The sequence below is a fragment of the Nelumbo nucifera genome, chromosome 1 (assembly GCF_055504915.1).
Source record: "Nelumbo nucifera cultivar China Antique chromosome 1, China Antique-T2T, whole genome shotgun sequence".
Classification (NCBI taxonomy): Eukaryota; Viridiplantae; Streptophyta; class Magnoliopsida; order Proteales; family Nelumbonaceae; genus Nelumbo; species Nelumbo nucifera.
The window spans coordinates 25,727,206-25,752,797 of NC_142649.1; the positions used below are offsets into that span (position 1 = coordinate 25,727,206).

Consider the following 25,592-nt stretch of genomic DNA (forward strand, 5'->3'; position numbering starts at 1 on the left):
TATCACTAGTTAAATGGTGGGGCTAGGTCCTTTGGTGACCTTGAGCAACATCATTTCCCCCAATGTAAAACTCCCCTTCCTTATAGGTATCAATCAGCTCATCACTAGAGATTTTCCTCGCCGCCTTGTGCATGGTAGCTGCCAACCATACTAAGGGTTCAAGCTCTGACCAAATATGTATCACATATGCCTAAAAAAATATGTACCACATATGACCACCGCCGAAACTTCCCCCCTCCACATTGCCTACAATCTAACCCATCTGCATGTAGCTAACTCATTGAATGAGTCATGGGTTGCTAGGAAAACCCATAGTAGTCACCAACCACCGAGATAATTTCTAGACTCTAGAGCATCAATGAAATGCCATAGACTCAAACCTAGATCTTCTGATTCAACCTATCATTAATAGTAGGCTCATTTTTTATACATCCCACACAATGTTTTAAAACGCGGAGGCGTGACGCGAGGTGTTCCACTACCTAGAGGCGTGAGGCATAGTTCAGAACATAAGAGGTGTGAGCCTCCCAAACACAAGGAGGCGTAAGCCTACTTAAGAGGAGGGGGGATGAGGAGGAAGGAGGATCTCATTTTTCCTTATTTTTAATAAAAATATTTCATATTAAGAAGAATGAAGATGCACATCACTAGTTAAAAGAGGTCCGAGGACTAAGCCCCAGCCCACTTTCTTTCCCCTTATCTTTTCTTTCCTTCCCTTTCCTTTTCTTTTCTTTCTTGTTCTTTCCCATCCCTTTCTTTCCTTTCGTTTTTTTCTTTGTTAGTGTCGACTAAATAAGGGTAGAATGGTCATTTAAGTTTTATCAGTATGGTGATATGTCTTTGAGTTAGATGATGTGTCCCATACTTAAGTAGGGGCACAAGAGTCATTTGTAAAGAAAAATAGAAAGGTTAATACACCCTGGTCGACTGGAGAGGACTGATTTTTTCTCTTTAGTTCAAACCAGATTTTCTCTCCTCACTCTTCTTCTTTCTTTCCTCTCTTTTCTCTTCTTTCTTCTTTTTCCCTTTATTCCCTGATTAATCCGAAGACAACAGGTTTACAGATCTGAACTTTGTCATTCTTTTTTCTTTGTTTTTGCTATCCTTTAACATGAGGTGTGAACAAGGCACATGAGGCATACGCCTCTAGCATGCCTCATGAAAAAAGCATATGAGCCATACGCCTCAAAGGTGTCAACGCCTCTGGCATACGCCTTAGGGTGTTTTGGAGGCACCTCCAGGCATACGCCTCCCATGCCTTTTAAAGCAGATCCCACACAAGAGCTCCACAGATCGATAAGCAAGCTATTATCCCCCAACTTCCATTGAGGTCTACTCAATATCTCCTTAATTTCCACCTCCGAAGAGAAAATAGAGACAATGAATAAGAAAATCCCATTTATTAGATTTTTAACCCTCACATCCTCCACAATGCTCCACACCTCTCAAGCCCTACCTTTGACTTTAACTATATTAGGCACTTCCCCCTCAAACCTCCCAACTAAACAATTTTCCAAGAATTTCCTTTGAACGCACACCCCTTTTTTCCGTTGTTTCAATGAAGAATAGGTCACCATTGCGATAAAACTGGCAAACACCCTCTATCAGCTAGACTTTGGTTTCGGTAACCTCTTTGAAAAAAAAAAACCATTCAACATCTCACATCTCTACTACCAAGATAGGGGGTCTCCCTCTCGCCATCCTGACTCCGACCACCACAACACTGTTACCACCACTGTCACCATCACGCTGTCATACAATCATTCACAATCTACAACCATATTTCCTAGGTTTGCAATGATAGGATAGTCCATCCTCAAGGCAGATCAAATTTTAGGATCTACCATTTAGTAAGTGCAGTTGATAGGGAAAAAAATTCTTCAAAAATCAGTATGTCCATTCTCCTTTTTCTTGAATCAAAACAAAAAATATGATCAGTCTTGGAAAAGAAGGGAGTGCCAAATAGGTATGTAGACCTAATTAAGGATATGAACGAGGGTGCAACAACCAATGTTAGAACACCTATAGAAGAGACATCAGATTTTATAGTTACAATGAATTTTCACTAAGGTTCAGCACTTAGCCCTTATTTATTTGTACTGATCATAGATGAATTGACTAAACATATTCAAGAGGAGGTCCCATGATGCTTGTTGTTTGTTGGTAACATTGTTTTAATTGATGAAACGAATGAAAGATTAAATGCAAAATTATGGATGATTACCTAGGAAACAAGAGATTTAAAAGTAAGTATGGATAAAATAGAATATATGAAATATAAATTTAATAATAGGAGTGCAAATCAAGGTACACTTAGGATTGGAAACCAAGAGATAACTCAATGTGGCCTTTCCTGTAACTTGGTTTGATAATTCATAACAAGGGAGGAATTGAGGAAGATGTTGCCCATAGGATCAAGGCAATTGTTAGGGAAATAGTTGTGGAGGTTGCCCTTAAAAGAAGATAAGTTGTGGCACAAGGTGATTGTGAGCATTCATGACATTATGGATAATGGCTAGGACGTTGGTGTAGCGGCAAGGACTACCTTAGCTTTGCCCTAGAAAGCAATTCAAGGTATTCTTCCTGTTTTCTTAAACTTATCTAGAATGATGTGTGATCTAGTCACAAAATCCCAAATTGGGAAAATCTGTGGGTGGAAAAGTCTCCACTCAAAGACTGCACTATTTGGTTATAAAAAAAGAGCTTGTGTCTAAATTTGTGACCCCTTCTATTCATGGGTTGAAATTTGAATTGGGATTTAGGTTTTCATCGGGGTGTTAGAGACTTAGAAACCTCTCAAGTTCTTGATTTGCTGAAAGTCCTTGATGGTGTTTTCCTTGATGCCTCTAGACTAGATGCTCATACTTGGACTGCCAACCCCTGTAGAGCCTTTTCTTGTGCTTCCTTTTTCTATGCTCTCATTGCACCTTCCTCTCCTCAGCATCCCTTTCCATTTAAAGATTTGTGGTACAAAAAGGTTCCCCTCAAAATCAAGACATTCTGTTGAGAGGTGCTCCATGAGAAAAATCAAAATCAACACCTGTGGCAAGCTTCAGTAGAAAAGTGTAGAAGATCTGTTTTGATATAAAATCTGTGTAAGAAAGAGAAGAGAAGAGAAGGTTTATGTAGAGAAGAAAAGAGGAGAGAACTTGAAGAGAATGGGAGAAGCCAAAAATTATGTCTGGTTACCCCTTTCATTAGCTTATATACTCACAAATAAAAGCTGAATACAAAGACAAGTATGCCCTTAGTAAGTCGGTTACTTGTAAAATCTAAATAAACACTCTTAACTTAAACATAAACTAATGGGCCTTGGGCCAATAACTCCCTAACTATGCTATGTAAATAAAAAACAAATGACATCAACTCAAAACTCAACACTCCCCCTCAAGTTGGGAATAGATGTCACACATTCCCAACTTGCGTAGATCATGCTCCATCTTGTTTCTTGCAACACCTTTTGTAAAAACATCAGCAAGCTACAAGTTAGAAGCAACATATAGTAAGCACACTACTCCAAATGCCACCCTTTTCCCTTATAAAGTGTCTATCCACTTCTATATGCTTTGTCCTATCATGCTGAACTAGGTTGTGGGCAATGTTAATTGCCGCTTGATTGTCATAGTATAGCATCATAGGTTCTTTGGCCTCAACTCCAATCTCCCCTAATAAGGATCAAACCCAGAGGAGCTCTGAAACACCATGTGCCATGGCTCTATATTCAACTTTTGCACTTGACCTTGTTGCAACTAATTGTTTCTTACTCTTCCATGAAACTAGAATACCTCCAACAAGAGTGCAAATTCTTGATGTATATCTCCTGTCATCTAGACACCCTGCCCAATCAGCATCTGTTTAAACCTCTAACTTCAAATGTCCATGGTTAACAAACAATATGCCTCTACCTGGGTATCCCTTCAAATAGGAAAGTATCTTGTCAATGAACTCCCAATGCTGAACTCGTGGGCCATGCATGTATTGACTCACCACACTCACTCCATAAGAGATGTTTGGTCGTGTCGTACATAAGTATAGCAACCAGCCCACTAATCTCTGATACCTTCCAACATCTTTCACTAGCTCACCTTCTGAAGCACTATGGTTCTGATCAATAGGAGTATCAGCTGCCCTTGCCCCAAGTTTTCCTATCTCCTATAATAAGTCCAAAACATACTTCCTCTATGAGATTAAACATACTCCCTTTGTGAGATGAAGATCCCATGCTTAGACCTTGCCACTTCAATGCCTAGAAAGTACTTTAGCTCCCCACGATCCTTAATCTCAAACTCTTTGTACAGGTTCTTCTTCAAGGTATCAATCTCACTTAGATCATTTCATATGACAACAATGTCATCCACATACACTATCAAAATTGACACCGGTGATCCCCTCCTTTTTTTTTTTTGATCAATAACAATTTCATTAATTCAACATAAGAATAATTACAAAAAGGAAGACAAACTTTCTTATCTTCTAAGTTGAAAACAGCCCTCTTGTAGTATAAAACAGCTTGAGATTAGATACAAAACCAAAAAAAAGAACGAGAGAAGCTTAAGAAGTTGAGAGAGGAAGAGAGCTGGCGGCAATGAGAGAGTTAGAGAAGAAAGGTTCGAACTAAACCTCCCTCTAACACTCTAAATCATTTTATTAACTTAATCTTTGAAATATTATAGAGGGGCCCTTGGATGGGCAAGAAATTACAAAACAAAGTATGTAAGAGTATGGGCCCAGAATAAGGCCCATTACAGAGAAAAAACATAAACATAACATAGAATGACAACTTATGGGCCATTCGACCCATCTCCTCTACACTCCCCCTCAAGCTAAGCATAGATGTCAATCATGCCCAGCTTGCCAGTGCCATGTTGAAGCCTTGCTCTGGAAATACCCTTGGTGAGGAAATCTACCAATTGTCCTTCAGAGGCAATGAATGGAAGACACACTTCATTGGAAAAGACTCTTTCTCGAATAAAGTGTCTATCAACCTCAATATGTTTGGTTCGATCATGTTGTACTGGGTTGTGAGCAATGTTGATGGCAGCCTGATTATCACAATACAACATCATTGGATTGTCATGATCAATCCCAAGCTCCTCCATTAAGGACCTTAGCCATAACAATTCAGAGACTCCATGTGCCATGGCCCTATATTCTGCTTCTGTAGATGATCTGGCCACAACTGATTGTTTTTTACTCCTCCAAGAGACAACATTACCAGCCACCAGACTGCAATACCCTGAAATAGATCTTCTATCATCAATATTTCCAGCCCAGTCAGCATCAGTATAGGCTTCAAGCTTCAGATGACCATGCTTGGTAAATAGAATTCCTTTTCCTGGAGAGCCTTTCAGATAACACAAAATTCGTCCTGCAGCTGCCATATGAGTATCTCTGGGAGCATGCATGAACTCACTAATACAACTGACAGCATTTGCAATATCTGGCCAAGTCATGCACAAGTACAGGAGTTTCCCAAGAAGTCTCTGAAAGACCCCTTTGTCTTCCAACAATGTTCCATCCAAAGCTGAAAGTTTGTGACTCATATCAATGGGAATTGCAACCGGTCTAGCACTCATCTTTCCAGTTTCAGACAGCAAATCAAGGACATATTTCCTCTGGGAGATAAGAATCCCATCCTTAGATCTAGCAATTTCTATGCCAAGAAAGTATCTCAACTCTCCCAGATCCTTAATCTCAAATTCTGTGCGAAGGAAAGACTTAAGGGCCCGAATGCCTGAGGCATCATCACCAGTCACTATAATGTCATCAACATACACAATGAGATACACTACTAGAGATCCACTTTTCTTCACAAAGAGAGTATGGTCTGACTGTGTCTGGACATAGCCGAATCTAACAAGTGCAGCTCTAAACTTCTCAAACCAGGCTCTAGGAGACTATTTGAGTCCATAAAGTGATTTCTTCAACTTGCATATCTTTCCCATACATTCCTGGAGGGAGAGACATATAGACTTCCTCATGTAAATCACCATTCAGAAATGCTTTCTTTACATCTAACTGATAAAGAGGCCAATCAAAGTGAGCTGCCAGAGATAGGAGAACCCTCACAGATGTCATCTTGGCAACAGGGGCAAAGGTCTCCAGGTAGTCAATCCCATATGTCTGTGTGTAACCTTTTGCAACCAGTCTGGCCTTATACCTCTCAATAGTCCCATCAGCCCAGTATTTAATGGTAAAGACCCACTTGCATCCAACAGGATCCTTCCCTTTAAGCAATTCCACCACTTCCCATGTATCATTTTTGTGTAGAGCATCCATTTTAGACTTCATCGCATCTCTCCATTCTGGAATCCCAAGAGCTTCTGATACAGACCTAGGAATAGGGTTAGAAGCAACTGAAGAGAGGTAGGCAAAGTATGAAGGAGAAAGTAGATCATAAGAAAGATGTTTGGAAATGCAGTGTGCAGTGCACTTCCGCTTTCCTTTCCTAACAGCAATGGGGACATCAAGATCTGGGAATGATGGTTCCAAGGGGGCTAAAGCAGTACCTGTTATCTCATCTGTGATTGGGAGTGTATGAGCCTCATTTGTTGTAAGGGAAACAACTTGCTCATTTATGGATCTTTGCCTTTGATACACTTTTGGATTATGGATAGGACGAGGAGGTAAAGAAATAGGAGCACTAGGGCAAGATGAATGAAGTGGCTGATCCTCCTTTGGTTCATTTGGTGAGGATACAGGCTTGCCAAGAGACTCAACTGGGACAGGAAAAGGAAGAGCAAATACTTGTGACAAACTCTCCCCCTGTTGACAATGTCCTTCCTGAGGGGAACCATAAAAAGGTGAAAGCTCATCAAAAGTAACATCCATAGAGACATGCCGAGTGACAGTCTTAGGATCAAAACAACAATAACCCTTTTGTGTGGGGGAATAACCAAGAAAAATGCACTTATGGGCTTTTTGTTCAAACTTATGTCTTTAGGCACTTGGAATGTGAACATAACAAGTACAACCAAACACACGAAGAGGAATGGGAAAAAGATCCTTGTCTAGATGAAGAAGACTGAAGGGGGATTTAAACCCTAAAACCCTGGATGGCATACGGTTTATAAGATAGGTAGTAGTAAGAACAACATCACCCCAAAATCTCGTAGGAACATGTGAAACAAGTAAAAGGCTTCTTGCAACTTCAACAATATGTCTATTTTTCCTTTCAACAACTCCATTTTGTTCAGGGGTTCTAACACAAGAGCTTTGGTGAATAACCCCCATGTCAGAGAGATACAAGGATAAGCTCTTTTCAAATTACTCTTTTGCATTGTCAGATCTGAAAACTTTAATTCTGGTATCAAATTGGGTTAAAATAAGCTCATGAAATTGCCTCACAAGTCTTGGAACTTCATCACAGGATTTCATCAGGTATATCCAAGTGAATCTAGAAAAGTCATCAATAAACAGGACGAAATATCTGTAGCCCCCCCATAGAAGATAAGTGGTAAGGCCCCCACACATCAGAGTGCACAATGTGAAAAGGAAAAAAAGATCTTTTATTTCTCACAGGATAATTGTTTCTACAATGCTTTGACAACTGACATGACTCACAATTGAGACTGGACACACTGACTCCCTTAAACAATTCGGGAAGTAAATGACTTAAAGCAGAAAAAGGTAAATGACCAAAACGACAATGACTCAACATAATTCGACTGACAGACTCCGAAGAAGTAGAATCAAAGGCAGCGTTATTGGGATAATCAAGGCATTGGCTAGGAGTGTCGAGCAAGTATATTCCGTTCGCTTCATGGCCACTCCCAATCACCTTCCGAGATTCCAGATCCTGAAACACACAGTGAGAAGGAAAAAAGGTTACACAACAATTCAATGACTTGGTCAAGCTACTTACAGATAATAAATTTGTATTCAATTTAGGTACATGAAGAGTGGAAGATAAGAGTAAGGAGTCTGTAGGCTTGACAATTCCCTTGCCAGAAATAGGGGCAAGAGAACCATCAGCTAAGGTGATTTTGTCACGACCAGGAAGCAAATCATATGAAACAAACAAAGTGGAAAGGTTGGTCATGTGATCAGAAGCACTTGAGTCTATGATCCAAGGGGTCTTGGGATTACCTGAGGTGGATGCATGGTTAGCAGAAGCTCTTATACCTGAGGGAGCAAATGCGGTGGTGGTTGAACTTCCAGAAGGGTTGGATGATGAAGTTACACCTTCAAGTTGACTGATCATCTTTCCAAACTTCTCATATTCAGCTTTCATGGCTACCAACTGTGCACTGGCAGACTCAACCTCTATATTTGTACTTGTGGTTGCATGTGCACTTCCTGTCTTTCTACTATCATTCTTCTTCTGGAATCGGATAAGGACAAGACTGATATGCAATTTCTAGCACTTTTCCTTGGTGTATTTCGGCTTCTTGCAATATTCACACACCACCTCCTTCTTTCCTGTGCCACTGGGAGCTCCTATAACCCCTTTGGGTTTAATTCCCATATTTGCAAAATGATCATTGATGTTGACTCCTTGAACCTGCACTTGCCTCCTACTCTCTTCACTGCTGACCAAAGCATATGCTTGAGACAATGAAACATCTTCCTTGGACAAAATGTTCTGCTTTGTGATATCATATTCAGAATTCAGCCCTGTCAGGAACTCAAAGACCCTGTTCCTTTCAACTAATTTCCTGTATGTTTCAGCATCATTAGGGGTATCCCATGTCACAACCTCTATCAAATCAATCTCTTGCCATAGAGATTTCAGGGTTGAGAAGTATGCTACAAGTGACTTCTCCTCCTGCCTTAGATTCTTCACATCACTCCTCAGTTTGTAGGCCCTGGCAACATTCAACTTCTGGGAGTAAGTTTCTGCAACGCTATCCCAGATTTCCTTAGCCGAGTTCATCCAAAGATAGTGCTGACTAATCTGTGGCTGCATTGAATTCACAAGCCACCCAATCACTATGTAGTTTTCTTGCATCCATCTCTCATAAGATGGATCATCCTCTGGAGGAGCTTTCTTGCTCCCAGAAATAAACCCCCATTTTCCTCTACTACAAATATGGATTTTCACTGATTGTGACCATGCCAAGTAGTTGGTCCCATCAAGTTTAACTGTAGTTACAGCCAACATAGAATCGGCTGGGGTTCCCAAAGTCTGTCCATATTCAGCAGCATTCTTGCTTTCAAGGTTCGAGAAATCCATCATGCAAAGGCTCCAATTAGGATTTTAATAAGTTTTCCAAGGTACTGGGGTTCTTGATGAACTTAGTTTGAGCTGAATCAGCAACAACAACCAGCTCACAGAATTAGTTCAATCTTGATAACTATGACAGTCCAGCTCAGTGGTAGCTCTTTCTAGAGTAAGAAATACTATTTCAGCCTTCAAGGGACAACCAGCAGACCTCCAAACACAAAGTATTCCAGGTCCCCAACAACAGTTGTCCCAAAGAGAAGAGAAAAAGGTCCACAGTCCTTAAGAGACCTTTTGTCAAACACTCTGTGTGCAGTAGTTAACAGCCTACTGTTAACTAACAGAAACCACTTCAATAGAGTTCCGTATAGGTCCAAGAAAAGGGTTGGGCTGAAATTAAGAGTAGTACCACTTGGTCCAAAACAGTTTCAGCAACTTGGCAGTCCAATAACAGTCGAACTGCCCTCCAAAATAACCCAGAAATTTCTGAGTTGAATCAGTCCAGCAACAGTAGGGCAGAATGGAGGAAGATTTTGAATGCTTTAACAGCCCTCCCAAACAACGGAAATAACCCAGCAATAACTAAGAAAACTTACAGTAAGAGAATCTCTTATTTGAACTTCAAACCAGGCCGAACACCTTGCTCTCTGATTCTTCCTAGTCACCGAACCATTCTCCAAGTGTGTAGAGACTTGGGCACCCTCCATTGACCTCCAAGAACCAGGCGAATGACTTTAAACTTTCAGCCCTAGAAAGTTGAAAACAGCCCTCTTGTAGTATAGAACAGCTTGAGATTAGATACAAAACTAGAAAAAAGAACAAGAGAAGCTTAAGAAGTTGAGAGAGGAAGAGAGCTGGCGGCAATGAGAGAGTTAGAGAAGAAAGGTTCGAACTAAACCTCCCTCTAACACTCTAAATCATTTTATTAACTTAATCTTTGAAATATTACAGAGGGGCCCTTGGATGGGCAAGAAATTACAAAACAGAGTATGTAAGAGTATGGGCCCAGAATAAGGCCCATTACAGAGAAAAAAACATAAACATAACATAGAATGACAGCTTATGGGCCATTCGGCCCATCTCCTCTACATTCTAATTACAACTTGAGCCCCCAAGAAAAGAAAAGAAAAAGGAAAAAGGAGAGACAAGAAAATTACACCTGAGCCCAAAACATCGATTCCCTTTCCACCCCTTGTTTAGCTAATCCATCAGCAAAAGAATTAACTTATCTTTTAACCCAACTAATCTTAACTTCCATCTCTCGCACCAGCCACTTAAACTTCCTCCTCACATTAATGTAATTCCATAAGCCATTTTTGTCTTTATTCAGCCACCCTATCACCACCTCCGAGTCCCCTTCAATTATGAGTTTTCTCTTAGCTTTCTGAACTCCTTCCATAACTACAAAGATCTCAGCTCTAAGGGTCACCCACTCCAATTGAGCCTGAGAACAAGACAGAAATAACCTCATTCTCATCCCTAAAAACACCCCCAATCCCTGAGTGTCTAGGATTCTCCCCACTACTCCCATCAAAGTTTAGTTTTAAGAATCCAGCAGATGGGGGGTCCAAGACACACTCATTACTGTTTTGATTTGGGTACAGTTTGCAATCTCACCCCACTTCCTCAACATGTCATCCACTGTGTAATTTGTGAATCTAGGGATTTCAGCCACTGTATAGCCCTTATATGGATTAGGGCCCTCAGTTCTTCAGCACCTCTCTCAACTTCTGAGAAGATCCTGGGATTTCTTTCTTCCCATAAAGACCAGCATACTGCAGCCCTTAGTCCTCTCCACATAGTCCTTACCCTTTTCATACGCCACCTGAAAAAAGAAAGGGAGAAAAGACTTTGCAAGTCTGATGTAGGGTTCCAACTACACCCAAAAAGGGATAAAGCCCACTCCCAAATTGACTTAGCAAATTGGCAAGACACCAATAAGTGAAAACCAGTCTCCCCATCATCTTTGCAAAGAACACACCAATGTGTTGACAAGCAAGTATTGGGTCTCTTCTTTTGGAGCAGATCACCAGTGTTGAATCTTTCCAGATAGGCTTCCCAACAAAAACTACCAACCCTAGGAGGAATTGGTCTGCACTAAACCTCATTAACAGAGAAAGGGAGGGCTACAGGACTGGTGGACTGGCTTAAGATTTTGAAGAAAGAAGCACAAGAAAATGAGCCAGTGGGGGTAAGGGTCCAAATTCTAGAATCCACCTTAATAGGGTCTAAGAAAACATTATCAAGAAGTTCAAGGAGGCTCGAAATACTGTCGAGGTCTAAGTCCCTCACAACCCTTATTAGACCCAAGTTGCACCCAAGCCCAAAACTAGAAGAGGAAGGGGTAATGAAAGAAGAAACTGGCTCATTTTTAAAATCAGATAGGGATACGAAGAAGGAAACTGGTCCTTCAAAGGGGCATTCCCCACCCAAGTTTGTTCCTAAAATTTTATGGAGTTACCTGATTCAAATCGTACCTGATGCGAGGGGAGAATACTGGCAGCAAATCATAAATGGCTTTCCAAGGTGAAGTGCTTGTGGTCCTGGCTCTGATTCCGACATCCCATCCATCTTGCTCCAGCCCATGTATGCTTGCCACTATTCTAGCCCATAGTTTCTCCCGCTCTAATGGTAACTTCCACAACCACTTCCACAAAATGGCCATATTCCTCTTTCTAATGTTCCCAAGCCCCAAACCACCACAGTTTTTACTCCTGGTCACCACCTCCCAGCTTACTCTATGATCCCTATTCTCCTCTCCCGGTTCCCAAAGGAAATCTCTCATCATCCTCTCCAATCTGCTAGAAACCTTCACTGGAATTTTGAACACTGACAGGAAATAAATGGGTAAATTTGTTAGAGTGGCCTTAATCGGTGTAGTCCTCCCACCAAGAGAGGTAATTCTTTTTCCAAGAGACAAGTCTCTTTTCAAATCTTTCCAGCACCAGGTTCCAGAAGCTCTCTCTCTTAGGGTTATCACCTAATGGCAACCCTAGATAATTCAATGGCCATCCTGAGACTTCACACCCTAGCACTTCTACACTCTCCCTAATCTCTCCCTCCTCCATATTCACACCCACTACACAACTTTTCCCAAAGTTCACCTTCAAGTTTGACATTTGTTCAAAGAGTTGTATCACCAATTTCATGTTCCTGATGAACCTCACATTACCTCCTTCACAGAATAGATTCGTGTCATCAGCAAACTGTAAGTGGGTGAGAGGGGTTTCCTCCCTTCCAACTCTCCAACCTCTAATGAGGCCCCTAGAGTCTGCTCTGTGAATCAATTTCCCCAGAACATCAGCAATTAGTATGAACAAGAAAGGAGATGGGGGGTCTCCTTGTCTTATACACCTAATGGCTAGAAAGGAATCTACCACAGTCCCATTCACTAGCACAGAATAATGATAATTCCGAACACACCCCATAATCCATTTGCACCATCTACCCCAAACCCAAATTTGGTCATAACTTTCTTTAAAAATTCCCAGTCCACCAAGTCATAAGCCTTTTCCAGATCCAACTTACAAACCACTCCCTTCTTTTTATCCTTCTTGAAATTCTCCACACTCTCATTAGCAATGAAGATTTAATCAGTAATCTGTCTTCCACTCACAAACGCTCCTTGATTTTGCGCAATGATGTCTGACAGTACTTCCTTCAATCTCAAAGACAAAACCTTTGCAATAATCTTGTACAGGCTATTTACCAAACTGATTGGCCGGAAATCCTTTGGGTGGGATGCATCTTTCATTTTTGGGATCAAAGCTATAAAAGTGGAATTCACACTCGGGTTAACAACTCCTCTCCTATGAAACTCCTCAAAAACCAACAGAAAGTCATCTTTCAGAATATCCTAACAATATTGATGAAAAGACAGTGTGAACCCATCCGACCCTAGAGCTTTTGTTCTATCCATAGAAAACACAGCCTCTTTGATCTCTTCCAAATCAAACCTTCTTTCCAACCTTCTCCTATTATCCACCCCTACATCTGGCCAGTCCATTCCTTCTACCCACACCCCTCTACTTACAGGCCTTCTTAGAATGGATTTAAAGTGTTCTACACATGCCCCAGTCCCAGTTATCTCCTCTTGTTGTGTTAACTCAATTCCATCCACTTCTAATTTGGAAATAAAGTTTCTCCTTCTCTTTCCAATCTGCCATAGAATGAAAAAACCGGGTATTTCTATCTCCCTCTTGCAACCATTTACAACAAGATTTTTGCCTCCAGCTTATTTCCTCCTTATGTAGGCAGTCCTCTGTCTGTCTTCTCAAACCTCTTCTATATTCCTTGTCTTCCTCTCCAAATTCTCCCCTTTCTTCTTTAGAGTCAAGGCTCTCAAGTTGGTCCATCAAAGCTCTCTTTCTTTCTTCTAACCTCCATAACTCCAAAAGATTCCACTCCTTGACCTTTGCTTTCAAAAATTGTAGTTTCTTATGAAATCTCATCCCCTCCGATTCCACCATTGGATTACACTCATTCCACCACTCCCTTATCTTTTGGTAAACCCAAAATGGAGTAACCACATATTTTCAAATCTACAAGGGGCAGGTCCTCCACTCCTTTCCTCCTTGCATATCACTATGGGCCAATGATCAAAAATCACCCTAGGAAGAGCTCTAGAAGCTAAGTTCCCCCAATGTTCTTCCTAGTCCAGAAAGAACAGAAACCTATCCAACTTGGAGCATATGCGGCTAGATTCAAGATTAGACCATGTAAACGTCTCATGGGCTAGAGGTATCTCTTTGAGCTCAAAGGCATCCACAAACCTGTTAAACTTCTTCATGCTGGTTGTCACCCTCTAATTAGTATTATTGGTTTCCTCCGAGTATCTGATCACATTGAAGTTCCCACCCACACACCAGGGTCCATCTCACAGCCCTCTGACATCAGCCAGTTCCTCCGAGTATGTAATCATTTGGTCGATAGACATTTGTGAGCACCCACACATAGCCATCCTCTTGTTGTTTAAACTTCATGGAAACTGAGTATTTTCCAATCAGTTCCTCCAAGCCTTCAACCACATCCCTCATCCACATTGTCACTATCCCCCCTGAAGCACCCCACAAGGGAGTGGCCACCCAACTAATCCCACTGGCTTTCTAGACACTCCTTGCCCATCTATTATTAAACTCCATTCTCTTGGACTCCTGTAATAGTACAATGTCTGGGTTATACCTCTTTATTACCTCTTTTATTGTCGCTCTTTTCCTCGCACTTCCTATTCCCCTCAATTCCAACCAAGTATCTTCATTCTCACTTCTTTCTTAGTTCCCTTCTTCACCTAACCACTACTTCCCCCTTTCCTTCTATATCCTTTTACCCTGAACTTCTTGTCACCTTCCACATCTCTTTTCAATCTCTCAACTTCACTCAATTTTCTCTTTTTTGTTCTGATATCCTTCTTCCTCTTCTATAGGCCCTCTTTCAACACATTCAAGTCTTCCAACCTACATCCCAGCTTCCCCACAAATTCCGCCATCATGTCCTCTTTCTTAGATTCCTCTATCACTGTCCTCTCTACATATTCCCCTCCAACTCTGCCCTCCTTTCCTTCCCTCCTCTCCACTGATCCCTCCCCCTTGTCTCTCCTCTCCATCCTTCCTCCATATCATATTTCCTTCCTCCACTCCTTTTCACAAAAAGAGTATGTTCAAATTGAGTTTGAGTATAGCCAAATACAACAAATGCACTTCTAAACCTGTCAAACCAAACTCTAGGTGATTGCTTCAAACCATATAAAGACTTCTTCAATCTACATACTTTTCCTTTATCCACATCACTATAAAAAACAGCTAGAAGATCCATGCACACCTCCTCTTGCAAGTCCCCATTAAAAAAAGCATTCTTCACATCAAGTTGGAAGAGTGGCCAGGAGTATGTAGCTGCAAGTGATAGAAGAATCCGGACTAAGCTCATCCTTGCCACTGGTGCAAAAGTCTCCAAGTAATCTATGTCATAAGTCAAAGTATACCCTTTTCCAACCAGCCTCGCCTTGTATCTTTCTATAATTCTGTTAGCCTTGTACTTCATTGTATAAACCTATCTACATCCAACTGTCTCCTTGCCATCAGGTAAATCCATAATCTCCCATGCCTGATTTTTAATCAATGCTTTCATTTCCTCTTCCATAGTTGTCTTCCACTCTGATTTAGAGAGAGTCTCACACTCCTAGGTATAGACACAGAGTCAAGGGAAGAAAGGAAGGCTCGGTAGGAAGGAAATAATCCATTGTAGAAAAGATAGTGTGAGATGCAATAAACAGTACACTTCCTCTTCCCTTTTCGAAGTGCAATAGGGAGATCTAGGTCATCTGCAATGGTGTTAAGAGCATGGATAGTGGTACCAATAGGAACTAAACCAACAGAGGAAACAAGGGGCATACCTGGATCTGTACTAATCGAACCTAGAATCTCTAATGAGCTGATAGGGAGTGACATGGGTTCCTCTACTGTGGAATCAACCTCCATGTGCTACTATAGATGTTGTTGTGTAAAACACTGAGAGGCAGGACGCAATGGAGGTGGCAAAGTGGGTGGAGTAGGTGGGTCAGACACTAAAGTAGACAAAAGAGCTGGAGCAAGAAGTGGTATAGATTGCTCACTTCCTTCCCCAAAACACTCTCCCTGAGAAAAACCACTCGAGAAAAAAGGTGTGGACTCAAAAAAGGTGGCATACATAGTAACATACCGACTCCCGGAGACTGGATCATAACAACAATACCGCTTCGAATTTCCTGCATACCCAAGGAAGACACACTTCGTCACCTTAGGGTCCAACTTTAAACGGAGAGGACCAAAAACATGGATAAAGCATACACATCCAAAAACCCTTAGAGGAATATGGAATATCTTCCCCTCAGGAAAAAGAAGGTTGAACGGAATGCTATATCCAAAAGCACGAGAAGGCACCCAATTAATCAAAAAAACTGTTGTAAGAACTACATCACCCCAAAAACGAATTGGAACTGTAGAGCTCAACATCATGCTTCTTGCTACTTCCACGATATATTTGTTCTTCCTTTTTGCTACACCATTCTGTTGTGGAGTGTATGTATACTACTCTGATGGACTACTCCATGCTCCAATAGGTATGATGCCAGTTTTTTTCAAAGTATTCTCTAGCATTATCTAATCTAAACACTTCCACTCATACCCCAAACTGCATCAACACCATCCGATGGAACTGTTAAACCAAAGACAGTACCTCATCACGGGATCTCATCAAATATATCCAAGAGTATCGAGAATAATCATCCATAAACAGAAGAAAATACTGATAACCACCCAAGCTGGACAAACTGATAGACTCGAACAATTTTGGAAACAAAAAACACAAAGAAGCAAAAGACAAATGCCTTAACCAATTATGCCAAAGCATAATCTGACCCACTAACTTGGACTCAATGTTCCCACTGACATGATGACTCTGATGACTAGGAAGCGCATCAAGAAGATAGATTCCACTCACCTCACAACCACTCCCAATCGTCCTCTTTGATTCCAGATCCTGCAGAACACAATGACCAGGAGAAAATATCACTAAACAATTCAAATTCTTTGTCAAGCTACTAACGAATAAAAGATTAGTGCTCAGTCTAGGAACATGAAGGACAGAAGGTAGGGAAATGGTATCGGTTATCTTGACAGACCTTTTTCCTAGCAATGAGAACATATGATCCAATTTCCCTCTTTATTCTCCCTCTCCCGTTTCAAAGGGAAGTGTGTGTCTGATTTTTTTATCCCTTCTGAGTCAAATTTTGGGTATGATTGGGATTTGGGTCTTAGGAGAGGCCTTAGGGAGTTAGAATTGGCAACTGTTGTGGACTTAATTCAGATTTTGAATGGGGTGGTTTTGGACCCTTCAAAAAGGGGCTGTACAATTTGGACTTTATCCCCCTCTGGGACTTTCTCTTGTGCTTCTTTCTTTAAGTCCTTGGTACAATAGACCAACAATTCTATTCAATCTTTCCCAGTCAAGGAAATATGGGGTGAGCCAATCCCTCCAAGAATTGGAGCTTTTTGTTGGGAGGCATTCCTGGAAAGATGTAATACATGTGATTTACTCCAGAAGAAAAGGCCAAATTGGTGCTTGTCCCCAAATTGGTGCATCCTCTGCAAGGCTAATGGTGAAAGCTCCTACCACTTACTAATTTCCTATCCTTTTGTTTCTGATATATGGGAATGGTTTGTTTCTTTATTTGGTTCCAAGTGGACCCCTCCACCAGATATACGAAACTTGTTTGCCACTTCTTTCCTTAGATGACCTAAGAAAAGGGGTAGGGTTATGTGGAGGTGTGTGAGGGCTGCCATTTGTTGGACTATATGGGAAGAAAGGAACTCTAGGACCTTCTCTGATAAGGAAAGGAACAAAGAAGGTATCATTGAGGTAATAATGGTTAGGGTGGTGCATTGGCTGAAGTCTTTAGATATGCTTGTTGATATCTCTAGAGATATGCTGTTGAATAACTGGCTAGAAGTGGCAAATTCTACTCCTTTTTCATCAGTTGCCTCTCCCTTATGGTCTCCACCAGGCCCAAGGTGTGTAAAATTAAATTTTGATGGCAGTAGTAAAGGTAATCCTAGGCCCTCGGGTGTTGGTGGGGTGTTCAGAGATGAGAATGGAAAGGTGATTGCTTTGTTTCTTTTTTTTATCAATGAAGAAAAATTTTATTAAGCATCAAAAAGAAAAGATTACATCAGGGTGGAATGATCGCCACCACAAGAAATGGTGATTGCTTTGTTTTCAGGCCCCATTGGGAATGGTAACTCTCTTAGAGTTGAGATATGTGCCTTAATGGAAGGTTTAAGAAAGACAAAGGAGATGAGTATTCATAGACTAATTGTTGAAGGAAACTCAAAGCTGGTTACAGAAGGACAATGGACTGTAGAAACATGCAAATGAGAAAAGAGAGGCTAAATGGATAAATAGGGGGTTGGAGGTTAAGTTTCAATGGGTGAAGAGGACTGAAAATGCTTTTGCAGATACATTGGCGAAACAAGGGGTGGAAAGGGAACAGATGTTTTGGGCTGTATTGTAATCTCCTTTTCTTTTTTCTTCTTCGGGAGAGTTAAGCCTCTTTACCTCTTCCCGAATTGTTGTAATTTTATTGTCCATTTTTTTAGGAGAAAGGCAAGCATAAGGCTTTCTTCTCTGGTAATTTTATTGTCCATTAATAAATTGATTTCTGTTATTGATCAAAAAAAAATGATGGGACCTTCAATGGGAAGAGCTGCCCCATGGAAGTAGTGTTTGAAATCATCAAAGTTAAAGTGGTGCATTGATTAAAAACCTTAGAGATATTCAGCCCTTTTTTTGTGGATGACATCCTTAGATGTTGGAGTGTGATAGCTAGTCCTTCATCTAAAAGGAGAGTGTACCAAATGCAGTGGGAACCATCACAAAGGAAACTTGGGAACGTATAAAATTAAATTTTAACAGGAGTAGCCTTGGAAATCCTGGCTCACCAGGGATGGGAGGGATTTTAGAGATGTAATTGGCTCGATATTGGTTTTTTTTCATGTGCTATTGGTTGTAGGAACTCTATATGAGCTGGGTTGTTAGCAGTTTACATGGTTTGAGACTGGCAAGATAGATGGGCTTGAATGATATTATAGTTGAAAGGGATTCTAAGGTGGTAGTTAGTTGGTTGATTGACAACAGCAAGGAAATGTGAGAGTATAGCAAGAAGTCAAGGAAATAAGCTGGCTGGTGAGACAATTACTTGTCTCTTCTACATGGGTGCAAAAACCAGCTAATGCAGTGGGTGATGGTTTTGCTAAACAAGGGGTGAGCAGGGAGAGAACATGTTTCAGGCCAACTTGTAAACATTCATAAATATGGGTTAGGACAATCTGTATTATTTGTGGGGAAGACAAACTTTGTATTTGCAAAGGGTTAGGTGGAGCTTCCCAGCCTAACAAAATGGTTGTACATAATCTGTTCACATTCAACAAAATTTTTGTTAATTATCAAAAAAACAAACACATGTAGAATCAGAAGACAACTCGAAACAATATTTATCCAGTAAAAGCAGTTATGGTTCAATTCCCCATTGAACAGTAGTACGTAAATATCAGTATAAATTCTACAAATAAAAGAAATGTTTATAGGTAAATATCATTAGAATAAGTAATCCCATTAGAAATATTTATAGACAGTATGCTTGATGCCAAAATAACAAAAGCAATCAAAGATACAACAAACTTGGAACATAGATTATAGCAGACAATGTGACAAATATGGGTCATAGCAGACTGAAAAAAGAGGTGTGGAAAAAAGGACCAGTGGTTTTGATGCTTCCGGAATATGTACATCTGCTGCATTGGGAGCTGAGGATGTACTAGGTGTGTCAAGTGGAATTGCAGAATGATCCTGATCCAATTTAAACTCAAGGTGCTTATTTTCATCCATTGAATTGAATAAGTTAACCAACAAACCAGGTTGTATCTGGTCATCAGTGGAAGATGGATTGAGCTTAAAAGCCTCTTCCAAGCACTCTCTAACAACCTCAAGACCTTCAAGATCAACACCAGGAGCAGGTTCAACTGTCCTAGAGGAAATAACAAGCATCAAAACAAGAATTGAATGACAAAACCTTGGAAGCTTTTCCTATCAGTACCAAAACAATAAAACTTTCGCATTAAGCAGTATAGAAATGGGCTGGGTGAAATCATGAAACACTACGAAGACTTAATCGCCTCCTAATATACATTGACAAAACACCTTGAACAGCAAAGTCAGCAATAATTTTTACATAGGATAACCATTGGATGAATATAATAATAATAATTATTATTATTTAGCAAGAAATTATTTTTCCTTCTCTTTCTGATTAACATATAAAAAATTAACCAAACAATTAAGTACTCAAAAGAACTTCATTGATTTCTTTTGGTCTATACACACATACAGAAACGTAACTAGCTATATTTGGTTGACTGAAGTAACCCATTGATTACATAACCAGTATGGCTTTGAAATGCCAACAACGATCAAATATAATATTAGATATTTCAAGATAACAAAAAAGGTGGGCATATTTTTTTTTGTTTGAAATGGTAAGATAATTCAGTTCATTAATCAAAAAATGACCTGTGGATGCCAATGTTTTCAGGCTTGGAACATATAAAAACCAAAATGGTCACTCACACCGAGTCAGGTCCAATGGTCCGACCACCGGGTAGATCCACTGACCAATGACGTCATCTATTTAAATATACAGCATATCATACATATTTTAATAAGTGTATTAGTTGTGATCTGGTGGGAATTCTTCTTGTTTCCATACAAGTAATGCAGGTTCAAGTCTCACAAGTCAATATTTTTTATTAGTTCTAACAGCAAATATACATATTCAATCAATAGATCTTAGACAAATGGAAACAAACATAAATGGTGTCAAAGCTTATTAGTTTTAAATTTTCATTTGAATACACTTTACATGTTATGTTTATGTATTTTAATTTTAGATAATAGGTTTTTTAAATAATTTATTTTAAAATTTAAGTTTATATTTTTATTAACCTTATGTTTAATATTTTTTAATATTTTGCATTTTTTGGAATTTTCTGACTTTTTTTTATCTTTTAGTTTTTTTTGTAATTTTGCGACTTTCTTAAAAAGGCGCACGCCTCACCTTGTGCCTTGTGCCTCAGGCGCAAATTGGCCCTTGCGCTTTTAAAACACCAGTTTCAGGCCATAAAGTGATTTCTTCAATCTGCACACCTTATTGCATTTCCTTGCCATATATAACAGGAGGAAGGGACATATATACCTCTTCAATGGAATCACCATTCAGAAATGCATTCTTAACATCAAACTGATACAAAGGCCAATCATAACTTGCTACTAAGGATAAAAGAACTCTCACCGAAGTCATTTTAGCAACTGAAGAAAAGGTCTCAATGTAATCTATCACATATACCTGGATATATCGCTTAGCAACAAGACAAGCCTTATACCTCTCAATTGATCCATATGCATGGTACTTGATAGTGAAAATTCACTTGCACCCAACAGGTTCCTTCCCATTTGGCAAGTCAACAATATCCTAGGTATTTTTTTATGAAGGGCTTCCATTTCAATCCTCATAGCATCCCTCCATTCTGGTGTGGAAGGCTTCTGAAACGGACTTTGGAATGGGTTGAGAGGAAATGGAGGCTAGAAAGGCATAGTAGGATGGGGACAACAAACAGTAGGAAAACTGTTTGGAAATACAATGAGTTGTACATTTTCTCTACCTTTTCTCAAAGCAATGGGTAGGTCAAGGCCTAGAAGCGAAGGTGCTAGTGGAAGAGATGATGGGCATGTCCTCTCTTTAGTAATAATGGAAAGCGCCTAAGACTCAACTGGAGGTGTGGGATCAAGCTGTGTTTGCCTTCACCTTTGCCATTGTACCACCTTTGGAGAATAGGATGAGTGGGAAAAACTAGAGGACTAGTAGGAGGAAGGGGAGGAGCAGGAATGGAAGACCTCAAAGGAGAGGATCCCTCCACAGGAATGAGGGTGTAACTGTTGAAGGCTCAACACAAGACTCAACTAGAGTTGGCAACCAAAGAGATGAAGAAAACAACTCAAGAGATCTCTCCCCCTCAAAAGGACGATTATAAAAAGGAACTAACTCTGCAAAGTGGCATCCATGGAAACAAACCGAGTGCCATTAATAGGATCAAAACAATAGTACCCTTTCTGTGTGAAGGCATAATCAAGAAAGATACACTTCTGGGTCTTGGGTTTAAACTTATGTCTCTTAGAACTGCGAATGTGGACATAACAAGTGCAACCAAAGACCCAAAACAGTAGTACCCTTCCACTGCTACAGCTCCTTCAAAGACCCAACTTGTAATAAGTCACTTCTTCTTACAGGTGTTGTAGGTGGTCTTCTATGCACGTGAACAAGCCATCTTAGTCTATTTTCTCTCACTGTATCACCCACTAGAGCTACTCCTAGGTTCCATCAAATGACTTCATTTCTGATCCTATCCTTTCTAGTTTTTCTACTCATCCATAACAGCATAGGCATTTCTTTTCTGCCACATTCGTTTTTTGGACATGTTTTTCTTGACTGCCTCACACTCTTGCTCAATCATATCATTATAAATGTTATTTGAAAAATTAAATATTATGATATTATGCACTTGATCCTTCTAAGCCAACCCAATTAAGTTAAGAAAACAATATATATATATATATATATAAGCTTTCCCAATAGAAACTATATCACTATCAGAAGCCAAGTATACAGCTAAGGACAGTCAACTACCCCCTATAATCAATTCTATGCAGAAAAGAAAACCTTTTTTTTTCTAAACGCATTGTACAAGCTGACGCCTAGAACCTAAAAAGATAATAAAACTCAACCAATATCAGTCGCACAAAAAAAAATCTCCAAATTCACAAGCCAGCATAGCACCACTTATATTAAAAACTGAAAATTTAACAAACAGAAGCAAAGAAGGACAAATACAGTGATTAATTCATCAAAGCAACAGAGAAATCGAAACATAGAAAAAAGTATGGATTAGTTGATGATGCAAGAGAACGAACCTGATTTGAGGAAATCCAAAAAGGCAAGGACGATTCGACGACAGACGGGAGAATCAGATTTCAAGTTCGCCATTTGAAAATAATAGCAATACAAGGATCAAGTGCGCATGATAAGACTGTTATCCCACGGCGTAACGGAGAGAGATTGAGAGTGTTAGGGAATGGAGAAGACAGATGTGGAACATTAAGAACAGTTACGAAGATTGTCTGAGACTGATCTTGCCTTTCTCTCCGTCGATGTTCTCATGTTTCTGGTTGTAACTTTATACCGTAGTCCCTCCATGAAAGATTAGATAGGACGCCACTATCTCTGTATCTAAAGGTTCGTATTGCTCAGTTATAGTTCTTCCTCAAGGCTGTGTTTGGTTGAAAAGAAAAGGAACCAAGAGAAAGGAAAAGATAGGGAAACCTATAACCTAAACAATTTGTTCCCATCTTTTCTTTCAAACCAAACACAGCCCAAAAGATAAGACTAATGGATCCAATTAGGAATCAAGAATAAGTGGACTCTAAAACCCACTAATTGGATCAATCAGATACTATGGATATTGATATGAAAACCGGTAAGAAAAAGAAAATCAATTATATCATTTTCCAATCCGGTTGTTCAGACTTCACAAGCTTAACTCAATGAATGTTTTAATTTTTAATTCCTATTTTTGATCTTTTTTATTTTTTAATCTGCCATTTTTTAAACTACCAATTAGTTATAAATTCTACTTTCCCTAAAAAAATCTTTCTAATTTCTCTCTCTCCCCACCCCACCCCACCCCACACATACATTCCAATAACCTAAATAATCTAATATCCTAAAATTTTTCCTAAACAACCTCCCCCACTATCTCCAACTTTCTCCTAAGTTATCTCTAATTTAGTAGAGAGTTTCTCTCCTAAATTATCTCTAATTCTTATTTATCTTCTCTCCCACTTTTTATCTACATCTATCTAAAGAAAGTTTCAATTAAAAAATTAAGAATTATTTACATATTCTAAAAAACTATATAATAATTTTAAAATATTTATTGAAAAGATAAAAAAATAATTATAATTTATTTAATAATATTCATATTATTAATAATTATATATTTTTACAAAATTCATCACAAAATTATGTACAAACAATATAAATTATGATTCTTTGGATTATTCAATCTAAATGTTATTCAAATAATAAAATCTAACATTAAAAATGAAATATTATTTAAATATTTCAATAACTAAATATCTTAAATAACAAAATATTAAAATTAATATTTTAAATCAATTAATAATATATCTTAAATAGCTACTGAACAAATTTCAATTACAACAAATAGATTAAGATTTTAAATATTTAGTTAAATAACCAAATATTTTAAATAATGAAATATTTAACATAACTAGATTTTAAATATTTAAAATAACAAAATTATGTATTAATAGTACTATAATTTTATGGATTATTATTTCAATAAATAAATAATATTGTAAATAATTTATTTCATTTATACCAATTAATAATTCTAAAAAATAACTTTCAAAAAAATTATTGTTTATTAATAATAATTTTAAAAACTTAATCTATATATACTAAAATAATATTTATTGTATTTCAGTAATAATTTATTATTTTTTGTGATAAATATATTTTCAATAATTATGTATTGATCTATTTTTGTTTTGTTATTTAATAGAAAATTTTCAAAAACTATTGGAGTTTAAACTATTGTTATTTAGATTTTTAAATTTAATTTATTGTATTTTCGCTATAAATTTTTAATAATTATTGGAGATTAAACTATTGTTTGGCTAACCAAATCGAGTTGGTCACTCAAGTAATATCGGTTTGGGTCAATTTTTGGGTTAGTCGATCAGTTCAAAAGATTTAACCTTAAAAATTAAATTTATGATATAAAATATTTTAGCCTAAGAAATATTGGAATTTTTTCACTTTCCCGTATTAAAGATATATTTAAAATATAAAATATTAATATATATCTATGGTCGGGTCATTCGATTTTAGTTAATTTACAAATGGCCAAAGCAAAATTGATCCAACCCAATCGTGTTGGGAAATTGTTGAACCAAAGCCGATTGGAAATACTAGAAATCAGTTTGGTCAATTTCATTAGTTTTTATTAGGAATGGCAACAGGGTGGGGCAGGAATGAGGATCCTCTCCCCATCCACGTCCCTGTGAAAATCCCCATCCATGTCATCATCCCCATCCCTGCCAATGGGGACAAAGTTATCCCTATCCCCATCTCCACGGGGATCCCTACTCCCCGTGATTCTTTATAATGTCAACCATTATGTTTTTATTTTTATTTAAAAATAAAATTAAATTAAAATTTACAATCCTATTAGAAAAGATTCAACCATATTTTTTAAAATATTAACATATAAACATATGTGTACATATATACATACATAAACGTATGTGTATATATACATATATATTAGCAGGGATCCTATGGGGAAATTGCCATCCCTATGTTTGATAAACAACCCTATCTAAAATTAATTATTGTTATTTTTGTATTGTAAAAAAATTATTAAAAGTAGTATATAAAATATAAATGATTATTAATTATTATATAAAACAATTATTTGCTCTTACATGTTTCTATTGTTTATGTTTGATTTTAACAAATCACATGCATAATCCTTGCTAGTACCAAATAAAACATAGAAATGGGTAGAAAAAGACATTGTTCAAAAATGCAACACAATGAGGGTGCAGATCTAGTGTTACCTTAACTCAATATAGCATAAATAACACCTAAGGCCCAGTTTGGAAGGAATGCAAATACAAATATATACAATGCAAATACAGGTTTAACAATATAAATTAAATACAAGGCTTTGTATGTATTTGCACCCTTTCCAAACTGAGCCTA

At 38.6% G+C, this 25,592-nt stretch overlaps 1 protein-coding gene across 4 annotated transcripts in view; it reads right to left on the reverse strand.

Annotated features, from left to right (window-relative positions):
• The window catches only part of TPR8 (Tetratricopeptide repeat (TPR)-like superfamily protein), a 123,788-nt gene extending 100,766 nt beyond the window's left edge, over nucleotides 1–23,022 (reverse strand). The window contains exons 1-2 of one of the 4 annotated variants that reach the window (XM_010245563.3): nucleotides 22,715–23,022; nucleotides 19,451–19,713 (exon numbers count right to left, since the gene is read on the reverse strand). In XM_010245563.3, the coding sequence (XP_010243865.1) occupies nucleotides 19,451–19,713; nucleotides 22,715–22,787 (336 nt within the window). In that variant the 5' untranslated portion in view covers nucleotides 22,788–23,022. Of the gene's footprint in view, nucleotides 1–19,450; nucleotides 19,719–22,714 lie in introns of all 4 variants that reach the window. The other 3 variants (XM_088896237.1, XM_088896239.1, XM_088896238.1) reach the window with 3 other exon arrangements.
• Between the last annotated feature and the right edge of the window lie 2,570 nt (nucleotides 23,023–25,592).